This window comes from Phyllobates terribilis, unplaced genomic scaffold (genome assembly GCF_046119375.1).
Source record: "Phyllobates terribilis strain yellow unplaced genomic scaffold, ASM4611937v1 Scaffold_5__5_contigs__length_657084704, whole genome shotgun sequence".
NCBI classification, from domain to species: Eukaryota; Metazoa; Chordata; class Amphibia; order Anura; family Dendrobatidae; genus Phyllobates; species Phyllobates terribilis.
The window spans coordinates 400,041,454-400,060,853 of NW_027362765.1; the positions used below are offsets into that span (position 1 = coordinate 400,041,454).

Genomic DNA, 19,400 nt, shown 5'->3' on the forward strand with positions numbered 1-19,400 from the left:
AATGGTCTCCGTTCCAGACGAGCCCGTAAGGTACCTTTACTTTCAAAGCGTCATGTCAAGGCTCGTCTACAGTTTGCTCATGATCACTTGGAGGACTCTGAGACAGACTGGTTCAAGGTTCTATGGTCTGATGAGACCAAGATCGAGATCTTTGGTGCCAACCACACACGTGACGTTTGGAGACTGGATGGCACTGCATACGACCCCAAGAATACCATCCCTACAGTCAAGCATGGTGGTGGCAGCATCATGCTGTGGGGCTGTTTCTCTGCCAAGGGGCCTGGCCATCTGGTCCGCATCCATGGGAAGATGGATAGCACGGCCTACCTGGAGATTTTGGCCAAGAACCTCCGCTCTTCCATCAAGGATTTTAAGATGGGTCGTAATTTCATCTTCCAACAAGACAACAACCCAAAGCACACAGCCAAGAAAACCAAGGCCTGGTTCAATAGAGAAAAAGTCAAGGTGTTGGAGTGGCCTAGTCAGTCTCCTGACCTTAACCCAATTGAAAACTTGTGGAAGGAGCTCAAGAATAAAGTCCACATGAGACACCCAAAGAACCTAGATAACTTGGAGAAGATCTGCATGGAGGAGTGGGCCAAGATAACTCCACAGACCTGTGCCGGCCTGATCAGATCTTATAAAAGACGATTATTAGCTGTAATTGCAAACAAGGGTTATTCCACAAAATATTAAACATAGGGGTTGTATAATAATTGACCCACACTTTTATGTTTAAAATTTAATAAAATTCAACTGAGCAACATAACTTTTTGGTTTGTAAGATTTATGCTTCTGTTCATAAAACCTACTCTCGTGTGCAGTTTGAAGGCTCTAACTTATTTGCATCTTATCAAACCAGCTAAATCTGCAGGGGGTTGAATACTACTTGTAGGCACTGTACCTGGGTGCGCTGGTTGGTGACGCTGGCTGTGGTCATTTTAGGTCAGGTCTGCGTACGTGCATGTGTCCCTAAAAATTTTTTTTTTTCTTTCTTCTTCTTTTCTTCTTCCTCTGGGGCCCATCAGGCATTTCACCGGTACCCCGCCAGGCCAGTCCGACCCTGGGGGTACATATTTGTATTCAGGTGCATAGTGTGGGCATTTTTTATTCAGTAGAAAAATGTATGTATACAATATATGTGACCGTATTATTTTCAGGGCTGCGCTGATCAGTGTAACAAGACGAGTCGAGGCTGGGAGATGTCAAAATGAAGGTCTGACCAGATGAAGAAGAAGCAACAAAAAACATCACTAATCAGATGAGACATCATCGGTTACTGGATGTAAATATTAATTCTGTATCTATACTGTATGGCTTGGAGTTATTTATAAAACAACCTCCCTTAGGCCGCATTCTCTCATTGACATGAAATGTCCATGTGCTGCCGTTTTTTTTTTTAATCGGACGGGCCACAAACTCAGAGTTTACAAGATCCATTCACCTATCTGTGAAAAACAAGCAAGGGGGTATGATTACTTAAATGTTTGACCCCGCCATGATGCACCCAGTACCAGTACTTTGAATCACCATTCCATGCTGACAGAAAGAATGGAAGTTTTTAAAGGGACTTTATCTGTCCTCACTGACCACAACCCACTTCTGTGCTTTACATATTCCCCAGCCTGGCAGGTCCTGTATTTCTTCACTGAGACTACGAGGTCTGGCCTCCACATTGCCTCATGCCCCACTTCACCCTTGCTATCTCAAGGTTACCCACAGCTATACCTTGTGGGGCTGCCCGTTGTCACACTGCAGCTAAGTTCTCTTTTGAGCCCACTTTCCAGGATATTACGGCCATATTAGTATGCAGACTGTGACTTTATCCAAAACAGTTACAGGGCTTGCTACCTCAGAAAATCTCCTTCCTGCACTCACACCCAGTGTGCGGTCCAGTCTAGGGGCGGACATACCGCTGGCGCTGACACCGGAACATAGTTCAGCTTGATGTGTGCCTGAGGATGAACATTCAGCTGAAATATATTGCTGCTCAGAGACCCACCGGCTCCGTGCACTGCAATACAAACTTCCAGCGGCATGCATGTCGTTGTCAGTTGCCGGCTCCGTCGCCACCTATAGAGGAGGATGCCGCATGTTGTGGGAGCAGAAGAAGGTGAGTAGAATCGTTTGTAAAAAAAAAAAAACAATGTGTTGAAGAACAAGGGAACATTATTAATACTAGGGGACCAGGATGGGGATATTATTACAGGAATGGGCCAGGATGGGGGCATCATTATATGGGGGGCAAAAATATATTTCTTTATAGGATCTAAAACACTACAAGAACCAATACATCTCACAAACATGCAGGTGAGGGTCCAAGTCTAGGTACTTGATAGCATCCTTTCCCATAACCCAATTCATTATAAGACCCTGATAACATCTTCTCTCACCCCCTAGTTCATTATGAAGCTATCAACAATTTATAATGAATTGGTGGGAGGAGACACAGGACAGGGACTAAGGCTATGTGCACACATTCAGGATGATGTGTTGGCTGCATAAAATATTATGCAATATTTTTTATTGCCGTGTTGTTTACATGCGTTTTTGCTGTGTATTTTTCCCCACTCATTAGTATGGGTTAAATAAATATGCTGCTAGAATTGACATTAAGCAGATTTTAATCAGCTGCAAATCTGCAAGGAAACAATAGGCAATGTGTGCATTCAGGAATCTCAATGACTTTGTTTGTACTATAAAAGGTTCCATATTCTCTGCAAGGAATCCATGCAGAAAAACCGCTACAAAAAACGCAACGTGTGCTCATAGTGACGCGCCCCCTGGGCCAGTGCTGTAGGGGATACCCGGAGCCGGATCTCGATGGGGGTAGTAGTCCTTGTGGCGGTGACCCGGTCCGTGCCCAGGGTGTCAAACTAAGTGGCAGTCTATGGCAACAGATGTTAACTTGATTGTCGACTACGCCACCCGTTGAGTGCGGCTTTGAAGCCGCCGCTGCAGAGCAGTCCACTGAGGCCGGTGGTATATGTGCAGCAGTGATGGTATAACCCCCAACGGGAGGGGTATGGCCTCAGGGCAGAAGGTGTAGATGATGGGGGTTGTGAAGATGCAGAAGGGAAGACTCAGAGTCAGGAGATGCAGTTCAGGGCTTTTACTTACTGGTGTTCTTTTGGTCACTCTGGCCTTGAGTGACCACCCGAGCCGTGCTGCGTCCACCAGGTCCTGGACTCGGCCAACCCCCAGGCAATTCTGGAGCGTGGTACTGAGCTCCTTTCTGACTCTCCCTTCCTCTGGCCGTTCCCACCAGGGATCCACTTTTGGCCGGCTCCCTCGGGTCTCTTGGTGGTCAAGCCTCCTCTGGGCTCCCTGACCCTATGCTCGGTGTGCCTTTCTAGTGGATTTGGTGAGGGTCGTGGCAGATCCTGCCCACAACCTCCGGTTCCTGGTTAAGGTTCGTTTTGGCCTCTGCCAGCTTGGGTTCCGGTACCCTTGTGCGCCAACCCTTCACCCTTCTGTCCTTATTCTGGGATCTTGGGGTTCCTTCTTGTTTCCTCTCTGGGTCCTTATCACTCCTCTCTCTCTCTCTCAGCAGGCTCTGTTCTGGAGCTGGGCCCAGCCGGAGCCACAGCTCCCTGTCAGCCCTCCTGGCTGAGCTCCTCTGCTCTGCTCCTCAGGCTAAAGACTCACTGACTGACCCTGTTCTAAGATGGTGCCCACCTTATATACTCCCTCTATGTGTGAGCTCAGGTGACCAGCACCCAATGAGCTCCTATCTTTACCCAGACTACTCCCCCTATCTGCCCCTACAATACTGGGATGTTCCACCCCCCTCCCACTCCAGCCAGGGACAGACGCTGTCGTACCTGCACATAAACTGGTGGGAGTACCGTTGATCTGTCCCCCGGAAATGGGATGTATGTAGTGCATGCAGCCTACTAGCTCAGTTCCACACTCCATCCTTACCCGGGAGTGGAATACCACACCTCTGGCTTGAGGTGTAATACCCCTGTAGCAGCCGAATCCTCAGGGTGCTACATTCCCCCCTGGTAAATCACAGCACGTCCTCGGGCTGTAAAAGAATAAAAACATCCACAAACATACAAATTTTCTTTCAAAAACATCATAAACATATAAAACACTATATATATATCATCAGCATAAAACTTTTCATATAAAACTTTTCATAGTAAACATTCTTGTTCCTCCGGCCACGGTGCAACTTGTGACCGGGTAAAGTGCAACAGTCTCTTGTAGTAAAAACAACAGTTTCCTATAAAACCGGTAGGGGGCGCCTTAGAAAGCGCAACTATATACAAGGAGAGGTATGGCCGCTCTCAGTCCTCGGCCAGTGGGATTAGGGATGGCTGCTCACAGTCCTCAGCCTGTGGGGAGATGGGACACACTGGAACAGTTCACTGGTCCCAACGGGGACTATAATGGTAACAGTTATTGTACCTTCACGGGTAACTATTTACAGTGCTCCTACTGTACTTTAGTAGCGACGTCCTCCAGCTCCTTCCTCCGTGTATTCTTCAGACCCGTCCGGGTCCTCTTGCTCCTCCTGCGGGGTCCCACTCAAACTGCGCCTCCTCTAACGAGAGCGGGGTCATCTTGACGGGCGCCGGAGCCGGGATCAGGGGCTCATCCAGAGGTCTTTCTTTCCGGAGTCGGGGATGGTGGAACTCCGGTGGCCACACAAAGGGCTGCCCATCCGGGCATGTGTGCTGGGCAAATAGGTCTTCACCCAGGTGTGGCGCTGTGGACGTTGAGGGCGCTGTTTTGGTGGCGGCGCCCGGGTTCACCAGGCCTTGCGACCAGGCTTGGGGCACCCTGAATGTAAAGGGCACCGTGAAGACGGCGGCGCCCGGGGTTACTTGGCCCAGCGACCAGGCCGGTGGCTCAGTGGAGGTAGAGGGCGCTGTTGGTACTGCGGCGCCCGGGGGTACTCGGCCTTGCGACCAGGCCGGTGGCGTCTCCTGCTTGGCCGCGCTCAGGGTTGAGGCGCGTGACGTCACAGGGGGCCTAGTCTGGAGCGGTAGCGGTGCGGCAACGGGCACGATCAGTGGGACTTCGGGCTCTGCGACGGGGAGCGGGGGTAGGCTTACGGTGGCTGGGCTTGGGGTAGTGACGTCCCCTTTACTTGCCTCCGTCTCTTCAGCTCCCTCTGCGGCGTCGTCTCCGGCCTCCGTCCCTTCTGCATCCTCTTCAGGGGCAGGCGTGCTCCTCGTTGCAGGTGGTGTGCTCCGCTGGCGGGTTCCAGCCTGCTGGGCCATCTCTCCGCTCCATGCGGCCAGTACGTCCCGCTGCACTCGGGCCATCCTCTGAGCCAAGCCCTCCAGTGCGGTCCGTGCATGCTCCCGATCTCTGGGGAGCTGCGCCAGGATCTCCACCAGGCCTTCTGGGGTTGTCGCTTGCAACAGGCTCCTGACCACTGGGTCGGTGCTGCCTGCCTCTCCCTCCATCTCCGGGTACGGCTCCTCCAGACTCCTCCAGGCTGCTCCCATCTTCTCTCTTTTGTTCTGTCTCCGCCCACATTGAGGGCGGTCCTGGGGCAACTTGGTGATTGTCAGTTCCAGGGGCAGACCCCTCAGGCTGATGGACATCTCTAACATCACAGTCTCTGCTGGTGGGGGCGGTTTCCGCTTTTGGCGCCATTCCTTGACCTGGCCCACGATGGGAGGTGGCCTCTTGCCACCCTCCGACACGCCCATAATGGCGTCCGCTCTGCCAGGGCGGGAAATCTTCTGAAATGGCGGGAACCGGTTCCCAGTGGCGGGAAACTCCGTGGATGGCGGGAAAAGACTGCAGATGACGGGCAAATGGCGGGAACCGATCCGAGATGGCGTCCGATGGCGGGGACCCTCCGGAATTGGCGGGAGACTTCTTTTTGAGGTAAATGTGAACTTTTCTTCAGGCACGCAGTACCCGGTGGTTGCGGGCACGTTATCCTGCCGACTACACCAAAGTTGACGCGCCCCCTGGGCCAGTGCTGTAGGGGATACCCGGAGCCGGATCTCGATGGGGGTAGTAGTCCTTGTGGCGGTGACCCGGTCCGTGCCCAGGGTGTCAAACTAAGTGGCAGTCTATGGCAACAGATGTTAACTTGATTGTCGACTACGCCACCCGTTGAGTGCGGCTTTGAAGCCGCCGCTGCAGAGCAGTCCACTGAGGCCGGTGGTATATGTGCAGCAGTGATGGTATAACCCCCAACGGGAGGGGTATGGCCTCAGGGCAGAAGGTGTAGATGATGGGGGTTGTGAAGATGCAGAAGGGAAGACTCAGAGTCAGGAGATGCAGTTCAGGGCTTTTACTTACTGGTGTTCTTTTGGTCACTCTGGCCTTGAGTGACCACCCGAGCCGTGCTGCGTCCACCAGGTCCTGGACTCGGCCAACCCCCAGGCAATTCTGGAGCGTGGTCCTGAGCTCCTTTCTGACTCTCCCTTCCTCTGGCCGTTCCCACCAGGGATCCACTTTTGGCCCGCTCCCTCGGGTCTCTTGGTGGTCAAGCCTCCTCTGGGCTCCCTGACCCTATGCTCGGTGTGCCTTTCTAGTGGATTTGGTGAGGGTCGTGGCAGATCCTGCCCACAACCTCCGGTTCCTGGTTAAGGTTCGTTTTGGCCTCTGCCAGCTTGGGTTCCGGTACCCTTGTGCGCCAACCCTTCACCCTTCTGTCCTTATTCTGGGATCTTGGGGTTCCTTCTTGTTTCCTCTCTGGGTCCTTCTCACTCCTCTCTCTCTCTCTCAGCAGGCTCTGTTCTGGAGCTGGGCCCAGCCGGAGCCACAGCTCCCTGTCAGCCCTCCTGGCTGAGCTCCTCTGCTCTGCTCCTCAGGCTAAAGACTCACTGACTGACCCTGTTCTAAGATGGTGCCCACCTTATATACTCCCTCTATGTGTGAGCTCAGGTGACCAGCACCCAATGAGCTCCTATCTTTACCCAGACTACTCCCCCTATCTGCCCCTACACTACTGGGATGTTCCACCCCCCTCCCACTCCAGCCAGGGACAGACGCTGTCGTACCTGCACATAAACTGGTGGGAGTACCGTTGATCTGTCCCCCGGAAATGGGATGTATGTAGTGCATGCAGCCTACTAGCTCAGTTCCACACTCCATCCTTACCCGGGAGTGGAATACCACACCTCTGGCTTGAGGTGTAATACCCCTGTAGCAGCCGAATCCTCAGGGTGCTACAATAGCTATAAATGAGTTGGGCTGATTGATTAACCCCTTTACCCCCCAAGGTGGTTTGCACGTTAATGACCAGGCCAATTTTTACAATTCTGACCACTGTCACTTTATGAGGTAATTACTCTGGAATGCTTCAATGGATCCCCCTGATTCTGAGATTTCTTTTGACATATTGTACTTCATGATAGTGGTAAAATTTCTTCAATATCACTTACATTTATTCGTGATTTTTCATTTTTACAACAAAATTTACAAAGCCATTTTTTTAGGGATCACATCACATTTGAAGTGACTTTGAGGGGTCTTTATTACAGAAAATACCCAAAAGTGACACCATTCTAAAAACTGAACACCTCAAGGTGCTTAAAACCACATTCAAGAAACTTATTAACCCTTCAGGTGCTTCACCAGAATTTTTGGAATGTGGAAGAAAAAAATTACAAGGGTATCATTAAAAAATGGACCCCAAAATTTGTTGTGCAATTCCTCCTGAGCTCCCTGAATCCCCAGGTGCTTCACAGAAGTTTATAACATTGAGCTGTAAAAATATAATTTTCACATTTTTCAAACAAAAATGTTTTTCAGCCCCCAATTTTGCATTTTCATAAGGGTAACAGGAGAAATTGTGCCATAGCATTTGTTGTGCAATTTCTCCTGAGTTCGCTGATACCCCATATGTGGGAGAAAACCATTGTTTGGGTGCACGGCAGTGTTCGGAAGGGAAGGAGCGCCATTTCACTTTTTGAATGTAAAATTTGCTTGAATAATTAGCGGATGCCATGTTGCGTTTGGAGAGCCCCTGATATGCTTAAACAGTGGAAACCCCCCACAAGTGACACCCTTTTGGAAACTAGACCCCTCAGGGAACTTATGTAGATGTGTGGTGAGCACCATGAATCCCCAGGAGCTTTACAGAAGTTTATAACATGGCACCATCAAAATAAAAAAATCTAACTTTTTCCACAATAATGATGTTTTAGCCCCAAATTTTTTACTTTCACAAAGGTAAGAGGAGAAAATGGACCCCAAAAACTTTTGTGCAATTTTTCCTGAGTACGCTGATACCCCATATGTGGGGAAAATACACTGTTTGGGCTCACGGCGGGGTTCAGAAGGGAAGGAGCACTGTGACTTTTTGAACGCAAAATTGGCTGGAATCGAGAGCGGACTCCATGGTCGCGTTTGGAGAGCCCCTGACGCGCCTAAACAGTGGAAACCCCCCAGAAGTGACTCCATTTGGGAAACTAGACCCCTCAAGGATTTTAACAAGGGGTATAGTGTACATTTTGAACCCAGAGGTACGACAGAATTTGATAACATTAGGCCCTCATATTGAATAAATTGTCATTAGTCTTGAGCGCAAGTGCTCGCTACTTGAGTTTGCATCGGGTGCTCGGGTATGCACCGTGTATCTTGGATGCTCAAGTGACATGCTCGAGTGCCCGTCCAGCATGTTTCACAGTTATTAGACACCCCAAAAAGACATGTGGGGATCGCTCGTGCATGGCAGGTAATCCCCGCAAGGTTTTTTTGGCTGTATAACAGCTGCAAAACATATGGGGCGGAGACTCAAGCACCCGCGATACTCGGTGCATACCCGAGCACCCGATGCAAACTCAAGTAGTGAGCACTTTTTGTAAAAATCCCAACCCCAACACAACCCTAACCCCAATCCTAATACAATCCCAACCCTAACCCTAACCTTAGCCCAACCCTAACCCTAGCCTAGCCCTAGCACAACCCTAACCCAACCCCAACCCTAACCCTAGCCCAACCCTAACCCTAGCCCTAGCCCATCCCTAACCTTATGACAACCCTAGCCCTTAAGTTTATTATTTATGCCGTTCCTCGTGCGGTATAAGTGATTAGACGACTTTATTCTTCGGTTCGGTGCAATTACAGCGATGCCAGATTCATATTGGTTTTTATGTTTTTGCATCGCTTTATTATGAGAGCTATAACTTTTTTATTTTTCAGTCTTTGGAGCTGTTATGGCAGCTTGTTTTTTGCCGTTTTCAGCAGTACCATTTTTATTTGCATTCGTCTTTTTGATCACGTTTTATGCCATTTTTTCGCTTGGCGCTATGATGATAAAGCATTGTTTTTTGCTTTGTTTTTTATTTTATTTTTTTACCGTGTTCACTAAGGGGGTTAAGTAGTGGGAAAGTTTTATAGGTCAGGTTGTTCCCTACGCGGCAATACCAAAAATATGTGTACTTTTATTGTTTTATTAGTTTTTTTTCATAATAAATAAATATTATGGGTACAATATATTTTTATTTTTTAGGGATTATTTTTTTCTTTTTTTATACATATATTTTTACAATTTATTTTTTTATTTTTTTTCACTTTCTGGCACTTTTTTCTTACTTTTACACTTTGTCCCACTATGGGACTTTCGCTTTTTCAGCCTGATCGGCTGTATAGCACAGGAATGCAGAGCCATCCCTGTTCTATGCAGCCTGTCATCACTGCACAGGGAGAAGCTACTTTGGTCATGCACTGCGCATGACCAAAGTAACTTCCTGCTGTCTGGTGACCCAGATGTTGTCATGACGACATTGTGTCGTCATGACAACAACTGGAAGCCGCTGCATACACCGCGGGACGCCGGCAGGAGAGGTTAGTATAGCGATCACTTCCTCTTGCCCCCGCAATGCTGCGATCGACTTCGATCGCAGCATTGGGGGGGGTCAATGTCCGAAGCAGCGGTGCGGGACCGCTTCCTGCACATAGCACCGGGTGTCGGCTGTGACAATCAGCTGACACCCGGCGGCGATCGCCCCGCACGTAATAGTGCGTAGCTGGCCCTATAGGCCCAGGGCACAGCTACGTACTATTAATGACAAGGTCATAAAGGGGTTAATACTTATTGGGTGGCAGATATTAAAGTTGCTTATTTTTTCCTTATGGATTTGAACAATCAAAGCGTTTTTTCAACTCTGCAGCATGTCAGTTTTTTCACCCATTTAAAAGAATGGGAAAAAACACATTTTACTCAGAGTTTTTCTTGCTATTACTCTGGTTTTTGGTGCACATTCTAGGCTAAATTTCCACTGAGTTTTTGGTGTTGCAGACTTTCTGCACCTATTGGCTAAATTAGGTTAATTGCATTTTTTACATGTGCTTTTCACAATGTATTTTTTTGTCTCTTTATGGTATGTCGTGATTTAAATAAAGCTACTTTTTTTTAAAACTTCCTCGTTTTTGTCATTGACAAAAATTGTATTGATACAGTCATGTGCGTGTGACATGAGTTTTTAGTGCTGTTCCACAGCTGAAACACACTAAAAATACATATGAGAAAGATCCATAAATAAAACTCAGTGCACTCACAAGTAAAATTGACATGTTAAACACGCAACGCAGGTCAGTTTATTGAGTTTAAAAAAAAACTGTGGGACTGAGACTTCTATAAATCCCATCCTCTTTGTTGACGCTGCGTTTTTTGTGCTGTATAAATAATATCAAAAAGTTAGAATAGGAAGTTAAAGGTGTATTCCCATTTCCAAGATCCTATCCCAAAATGTAGTAGATGTAGTAATAATAATAATAATAATATTAGCATATACCTCCAATTAGCAATGTATAGTTTTTCTAATTCGCTGTGTCTCTTTCCTCATGTGTAGGTATTGCAGCACCTTAGGTATCCATGGTTACGACCACTGAGATAGTGACAATTAGTTGCTAGTGGTCGTAACCATAGAAAACAAAGGTGCGGCAATGCCTGCACATGAGGAAAGAGACATAGCCAATCAGAAAAACTATTATACATTTCTAATTGGAGGTATTTGCTATTTATTATTATTACTACACCTAATACACACTGGGATAGGAACTTGGAGATGGGAATATCCCTTTAACCTTAAGCCTTATTCTGTTTTTCACATTCGCATTCTGTACTGTTTACGGATAGAACACAGTCCCTTTTATAATTTATGGGGCTGTCTGTTCACATGTCCTTGGAGATTTTTTTTTACAGACTGAGCGATCCGAAAAAAAAAAGGCATGACTAAACGACTCTGATTCATGGATCAAACCAACCAATACAACTATGGGTCTTTGAAAGTCGCAGACAGCCATCTGTGAGCGATTTTGTTTTTAGAGAAGCCCTCACATTAAGTATTTTTTTCGTGTAGTGGTGGAGTATTAATATACTCACCTCTGGGATCCAGCCCCGTTCTGCTCCACTTCTCAGTGACGTCACCGCTCTGCAGCCTCTTCGGGTTACATTGCGCTTTGTGTGTGACCCAGAAGTGGCTTTTAGGCTATGTGCCCATGATGCAGAAATGAAGCAGAAAATTTCCACTTCATTTCTGCATCTCCTTGCCTGGAAAAACGCGTGTGGAATTTGAAATGCGTTTTTCGCGCGTTTTGCAAATGCGGAATTGCCTTGCGTTTTCTAATGCATTGTAGATGGCAATTCCGCATGCGTAAACGCACAAATAATGGACATGCTGCGGATTTTTGAGCGCATCAAAAACGCTGCAGAAAAATCCGCAGCATGGGCATTGAAAGTGCGAAATTTCATTGGGGACCATGGGGGAAGGATTACCAAGCATTTCCCAAGCATTTACGCTGCAAAAATTCCGCAGCATAAACGCTTGAAAAACGCATCGTGGGCACGGACCCTCAATGTAAGTCTATACAGCGTCAGAAGGAGGTTTCATAGACTTACATTGTAAAAAAAAAGACTTTGGACTCATGTATAGAGCGACCAAGAGAGTGAAGTGCGGTACCGTCACGGAGAAAAGGAGCACAACATGGCTGGATCCAGGAGAGAGCAGAGGTAGATGAGTATATTAATTCACTGACACTACAGTACATGCACAGATTTAATGAAGAAAAAAACTTCATAGGAGGGTTTCTTTAACATTCTAATTTAGATAAGTTTTGCAATTTTTTTTTTTTTTTTTAAAGCAGATGAGAAAATCACTGATGAAATTCTGATGGTAAGGCCACGTTCACACGTTCAGTATTTGATCACTATTTTAGATCAGTATTTATAAACCAAAACCAGGAGTGGAAAATTGAATGAAAAGTATAATAGAAACACGTCACCACTTCTGTATTTTTCATCCACTCCTGGTTTTGGCTTACAAATACTGATGTAAAATACTGACCAAATACTGAACGTATGAACGTGGCCTTACCATCAGAATTTCATCAGAGATTTTCTCATCTGCTTTAAAAAAAAATTAATTGCAAAATCTCTATAAAGCAGATGAGAAAAACGCTGATGAAATTCTGATGGTAAGGCCACGTTCATACGTTCAGTATTTTACCCCAGTATTTGTAAGCCAAAACCAGGAGTGGGTGATAAATGCAGAAGTGGTGACAAGTTTCTATTATACTTTTCCTCTGATTGTTCCACTCCTGGTTTTGGCTTACAAATACTGATGTAAAACACTGACCAAATACTGAATGTGGCCTAAAACAGTCACACTGACCAAACACTGATGAAAATCTGTTCAATGCTTATGTATTAGAAAAATCACTGACTTTTGAATAAAGCCTTATAGATAAAAGTGATGAACGGTGCAACGGTCACTCTACAAGGACCAGTATGTCAGAGCGTCATAAACAGGGTAATTCCAGTGCAGACCTTGTGGACTGCGTTCACACATGGAGTATGTGGTGTGGATTTTATACACGCAGTATTTCACAGTAGCAGAAAAGTGGATATGTTTTAACTTAATCTCATCCACATTCGGCAATTTTTGTGTAGAATCTGCACAGAAATTGGCTTTTGCTTTTTCTCCGCAGCATGTCAATTTCTATTTCAGAAATTCACCCATTTAGTTTACATATTACCCTTTATCTTTTCAATGGGAAAACCAAATCTGCAGGTTAATCTGCTGCCCTGGAGTTATTTGGTTGAGATTCCACAGCGAAAGACGCACATAATGATACGTGGACAAATGTGGAAAAAACGAACGGACTTTAGATCTAGAAATAGTAAAATCCACATCAAATACACAACGTACAAATTAGCTGTGCCGCCCCACTTTCTCCAATATGCTTGCGCACATCTGTGCTCAGGGCTTCGTTAATATGGCGCTCAATCCAAAAACTACCATAATGACATTGTAGAATCTACTCTAAAGCACCAGGTATCGGATGAGCTGTATGCACTGCATGGAAATAAGATCCTTATAGTGAATACCGGAGATGTGTCCTGATAAGAGGAGGGCTGGGGCGGCACTGGCTCCATTACTATAACCTCTTTCAGCTTCTTTGGGGCTTGATTGGAAATTGTCTGCAAGTTGTGCAGAAGGTCATTACTTCAGTGCAATCCCCTAGTATGGAGATCATTAGCAGGCTGGGGACGAGTGGTATTCTCTTTGCCGATCAAGCAGCACAAAGTATGGATGACTTTGGGCAGCATGTGTCCAATTTGCAGCCAGAATATTCCTGTACACAGGATTTTGAGGACATGGCGGTCTTCTCTGGAGACCACTTCAATGTACATCGGCAGGACCTGCACCAGACTCCGGGGTCATCTTCATTGTATGGTATATCCGAATATACTGGGCCAAATACCAACCCACACTGTAGGTTTGGTGGCTCTGCTATTAAACCTTCATGCATTAATGAAAATAGCTCTGGATATTTGCCAAGTGACTATGCCAACAGTCAAGCTCAAGACTTGACTCCTGCTGGGTATAAAGAGCCAGAGATGCCCTGTGCGCCTAATCTAGATCATAGTGATCTGATCCAAACTGCGAGGCCACCTTACTCCTACCCAGCTTTAATAGCCATGGCTCTTCAAAACGCACCCGAGAAGATGCTGCCACTCAGCGAGATCTGTCACTATGTGATGGACAACTTCCCCTTCTACAAGACAAAAACTGGTTGGCAGAACTGCATCAGTACCAACTTGTCCAACTACGGCGCCTTCATGAAGGTGGCCAGAGACGACTGTGATCCAGGTGAGTGGTCCTGTTATAAGTAGTTTTGGAGTGTACATGTGAATTGTTGTTCCTGGAGTATGGTCTTCATTATCCAGTTGTGAACGTTGAATTAGCTGAAAACAACTTCTTCAAATGTAAAATTTTTGTGCAATTGTAATCTAGTATCCTAATGGCGTACAAAAACTTGTAAAAATTATTTTAGCGGACTAACGTGACACTTAAAAGCCTATTGAAAGGATTTTATGAATTGAACTCTTAAAAAGGCACAAGAAAAGTAAACAAAAAAAATTTGGTAATTCATTAAATATCATGTTTTCCCAGAATTTTTTTTTTTCTTTTTTTTGCACAAAAAAAAAGACCACGTTGAATCATCAGGACAATAGTGTATTTTGTAAAAAATGTTGCATATATGTATCACTTATGAATGTTTTCCTCTACTTTCACTGTATACTATAAAGCTCAAAATTGTTAGTTCATTTTTATCTAGAGGCCATGATCTGTATTAAAAAAATTCCATTCTTAAATGGTGGAACTATACAGCCTAGGAGTTGTAGTGCCCGGCTATATGTTGATCTTTGAAAGCGAGATTCACATTGATATGTTACATTGCTCTGCAGCGCCACTACAGGGGAGATGAAATATTACATGTAAATTGAAGATTGTCACTGTAATGCATGGACCTATAGGGGTCAAAGGCAAGAGGCAATTTTAGTTAAGCTTCTCATTTGGGACCCTCAACTATATTAACCCTTTTACCTCTGAGGGTGGTTTGCACGTTAATGACCAGGCCAATTTTTACAATTCTGACCACTGTTACTTTGAGGTAATAACTCTGGAACGCTTCAATGGATCCCACTGATTCTGAGTGTTCAGGATAGAGCGAAAATTTCTTCGATATGACTTGCGTTACTTTGTGGAAAAAATCTGAAATTTGAAGAAAATCTAGCAATCTTCAAACACTGAATTTGCATGCCCTTAAATTAGAGAGATGTCGCACAAAATAGTTAATAAATAATATTTCCCATATGTCTACTTTATATCAGCACAATTTTGGAACCCAATTTTTTTTTTTTTTTTGTTAGGAAGTTAAAAGTTGATCAGCGATTTCTCATTATTACAACAAAATTTATAAAACCATGTTTTTAGGGACCACATCACATTTGAAGTGACTTTGAGGGACCTTTATGACAGAAAATACCCAAAAGTGACACCATTCTAAAAACTGAACCCCTCAAGGTGCTCAAAACTACATTCAAGAAGTTTATTAACCCTTCAGGTGCTTCACAGGATTTTTTGGAATGTGGAAGAAAGTAATGAATATTTTAACATTTTTTTTTTTTTTTCACAAAAATGTTACTTAAGACCCAATTTTTTTTTTTTTTTTTTTTTTTGCAATGGTAACAGGGAAAAATGGACCACAAAATTTGTTGTGCAATTTTTCCTCAGCACGCCGATATGTGGAAGAGAACCCACTGTTTGGGCGCACTGCAGGGTTCGGAAGGGAAGAAGCACCATTTGACTCTTTGAATGTAAAATTTGTGTGAATAGTTAGCGGACACCATGTCGTGTTTGGAGAGCCCATGATGTGCCTAAACAATAGAAACCCCCCCCCCCCAAGTGACATCATTTTGGAAACTAGACTCCTCAAGGAACTTCTATAGATGTGTGGTGAGCACCTTGAACCCCAGGTGCTTCACAGAAGTTTATAACAGAGCCTTGAAAATAAAAAGAACTTTTTCCACAAAAATGATCTTTTAGCCCCAAATTTATTTTCACAGGAGTAAGAGGAGAAAATTTACCCCAAAAACTGTCGTGCAATTTCTCCTGAGTACCCCCCCCCCCCACAAGTGACCCCATTTTGGAAACTAGACCCTTCAATGATTTTATCAAGGGATATAGTGAACGTTTTGAACCCAGTGGTACGACACAGAATTTGATAACATTAGGTCATCATATTGAATAACTTGTCATTAGTCTTGAGCGCAAGTGCTCGCTACTTGAGTTTGCATCGGGTACTCGGGTATGCACCATGTATCGCGGGTGCTCGAGGCCCTGCCCCGCATGTTTCACGTTTGTTAGACACCCAAAAAAAAAACATACGGGGATCGCTCGTGCATGGCAGGCAATCCCCGCGAGGTGTTTTTGGCTATAAAACACCCGAGAAATATATGGGGCGGAGACTCGAGCATGTCACTCTAGTACCTGCGATACTCGGTACATACCCGAGCACTTGCACCCAACACTAGTCACCATATCGTCATAATTTCTTTTTTTTTCCTTTTGTAAAAATCTCAACCTCAAGCCTTGCACAACCCTAACCCTAGCATTTATTTTTTACGCCATTCCTCGTGCAGTATAAGTGATTAGATGACTTTATTCTTCGGGTCGGTTTATTACAGCGATACCAGATTCATATCAGGTTTTTGTTTGGCAGCTGTCACACACTAAAAGACTTTTTTTTTAAAAGACTTGTTTTTGCAATAACTTATCCACATTTCGGCTGACAGTCATGTGAGGGCTTGTTTTTTTTTTTTTTGTTTTTTTTTTTGCAAGACAAGTTGATGTTTTTATTAGTGCCATTATTTGATCGCTTTCTCTTCTGATTTTTGGGAGCCAGAATAAACAAAAACCAACAACTCTGGATTTTTTTTTTTTGTTTGTTTTTTTATGCCGTTCTGCCTGTGGTAAAATTGATAAGGCGGCTTAATTCTTTGGGTCACTACGTTTACAGCGATACTACATTTTTATATTTATATATATATATATATATATATATTTATATTATTTTTTTTTTTTTTTTTTTATGTTTTGCCGCTTTTACACAATAAAACTTTTATTGAAAGTTTTCTGCATCCCTTTTATTCTGAGAGCTATAACTTTTTTTTTTATATTTCGGCTGATGGAGCTGTATGGCGGCTTGCTTTTTGCGGGACAAGATGACGTTTTCAAGTTACCATTTTTTACATTCGTCTTTTTGATAGTGTTTTTTTCTTGTTTGGTATAATAAAGCATAGTATTCTGCTTTTTTATTTTCTGTACAGTGTTCACTCTGGATGCGGCAATACCAAATATGTGTACTTTTTATTTATATTTTTTTCATAAAGTTTATGGGTACAGTATTCTTGGATTATCTTTTCATTTTTTTTTTTTTTTTTTTTTTAATTAACTTTTTTTTTTTTCCCCCCCCACTTTCTGAAACTTTTTTTTCACTTTTTACACTGTCCCACTATGGGACTTTCATTTTTTGCAGGCTGGTAGCCTGCATAGCATAAGGGTGCTGCTGCATCCCTCTGCTATACAAGAGGTCAGCTCTGCAATGTGCGCAATCTAACTTCCTGGTGACCCGGATATCGTCATGATGACAGGTCATCTTGGCAACGATCAGGACCCCGCGCTGACAGCGCGGGGTCTCTGATCCAAGGTAAGAGGGGCGCTCTTACCACTGCCTGCCCTGAAACTCATGTGACGGACTTTGATCACAGCATTTTGGGGGTTAATGTGCCAGACAGCTCCTGGCACATAGTACCGAGTGTCAGCTGTCAGAATCAGCTGACACCCAGTAGCGTTCGCGCCCGCACAGCCTCTGTGCAAGTGCGATCACATTGTCTTAATAGTACGTACGTGGTCCATAAGGCCAGGGCACAGGGACATACTATTATTGACTATGTCAGAAAGGGGTTAAAAGGGTGATTTTAATCCCGCTCGTTTCTGCATCAGGTGATGAGTGTGGCTAATGTGATCACTGACGGTGAGTGAGCGGCAGGTAAAATGCACCTGAGGTACTTATTAGAATTGGACAGGTACGTGATACTGGCAGGTTGCTCATGCAAGGCAGCAGATATCTGTAGACGTGACACCCCCAGCCCCGCTCACCAGGGCCAATTCCAGGTTTTCCTGGGCCCCTTTAACACATACCATGATTCATGATGCACAGATACGTCAGAGAAATATAGGTATAGTACAATGCCAAAGTGTTGTTTTTTTTTTTTTGTTTTTTTTTTCTCTCCCACTAAACGTTTTTCAAAACTTCTTGCCGGTGGGAGGGGGAACAATTGATAGAAACTTATTGTTTTTCTCACAAAGTTCTTTGTCATTTGTTAACCACAGGGAAAGGGAGTTACTGGACTTTTGATCCAAACAGCGAAAGGGTCTTCAATAGCAGCATTTTCAAATGGCAGTGGAAAGAGTGCAACAATTGGAGTGGGAAGTTCTCGAGGTCTGACGGCCTTGCGGGACCTCCAGAAAATACAATGTTTTCTCCAGCTTTGGACACGAACCCTTGTTTTTCCAACTTTACATACTCTGTGAATGAAATGAATAATGGGGCGTCCACTCTGCTCACAGAGGACTTCTCATGCCCCACACCCTGTTTCACTGAATTCTCGCCTTATCCCACTGACAATCATCACAGCTCCTCGCTGCCCGAAGAATCTACTTCTCAAGACTTGGCGTTGCCCAACATATCAGAGGAGCCAGTGCTCTTCTCTTCGTCAAGCGTCTACATGTGAACTAAATACTCTATGACCGGGAAGCGGAAGTGTGATGAGAATTTTACTTAATTTTTTAACCTGCTGGAAATGTTTTTTTTGTTTTTTGTTTTTTTTTTAAACACTTCATTGTACTTTATTTAAATGGACCCGACCCATGAACTGCTAAACTGTCCCTTATCTCAGTTTGTCTTGGTGTGCAGTACAGTCCTAGAAAAGGAGACACTTGTTCAGAAGATGTTATCCTCTGACCATTACACTGGTGTTTGTTTCATCTGTGGACATGTTTGATGCTTTTCATAACCATGCAGTAAGCGTTAATGGTCCAACTGGCATAAGCTTGTCTTGTAGGGTCAACTGGTGTCCACGTTCTGATTAGTGATGTTTATTAATGGGGGGCTCAAATTAACAAACTCAATGTAGTGGTTATTCTTGCTGGTGTAATATGGTTCCTGTTTTTTCCCTAAAAATTCCTAGCTGACACTACAAGGCTTTTCCCTACCCCAGGACAATCTGTGAGCACATACCCAGACGTGGGCAATTTGCCAGAACTTTGCTCTTCTGGTATTTTAACAAGGTATTTTTTAACTAATTTACGTTGTATTTTCTGTGTTTTTACAATTATTACCTGTGGTAAGAAACTGTAGTTTTGCAATCTGTAAACATATCTTGCATTTTATGAAAGATAAAAGTATATGTTTCTATATGGATTGATGCAATTGTCCTTAACTGAAAGTTACTTTTCCCTAAATGTCCTCTCAACAGAAGCGCACAAAACACTTTTTAATGCTCCATGAAAGGGCTGGAATTTTAATCAAACTTAAGCCTGAACCTATTGGTTGTGGGAACC

At 44.6% G+C, this 19,400-nt stretch overlaps 1 protein-coding gene across 1 annotated transcript; it reads left to right on the top strand.

The window, feature by feature from the left end:
- Positions 1 to 13,453: 13,453 nt before the first annotated feature.
- On the top strand, positions 13,454 to 18,571 carry LOC141271597 (forkhead box protein I2-A-like). Its single transcript, XM_073681641.1, has 2 exons — positions 13,454 to 14,081; positions 18,171 to 18,571. Exons 1-2 carry the CDS (start codon positions 13,454 to 13,456, stop codon positions 18,569 to 18,571), a joined length of 1,029 nt encoding a protein of 342 aa, XP_073537742.1.
- Positions 18,572 to 19,400: the final 829 nt, after the last annotated feature.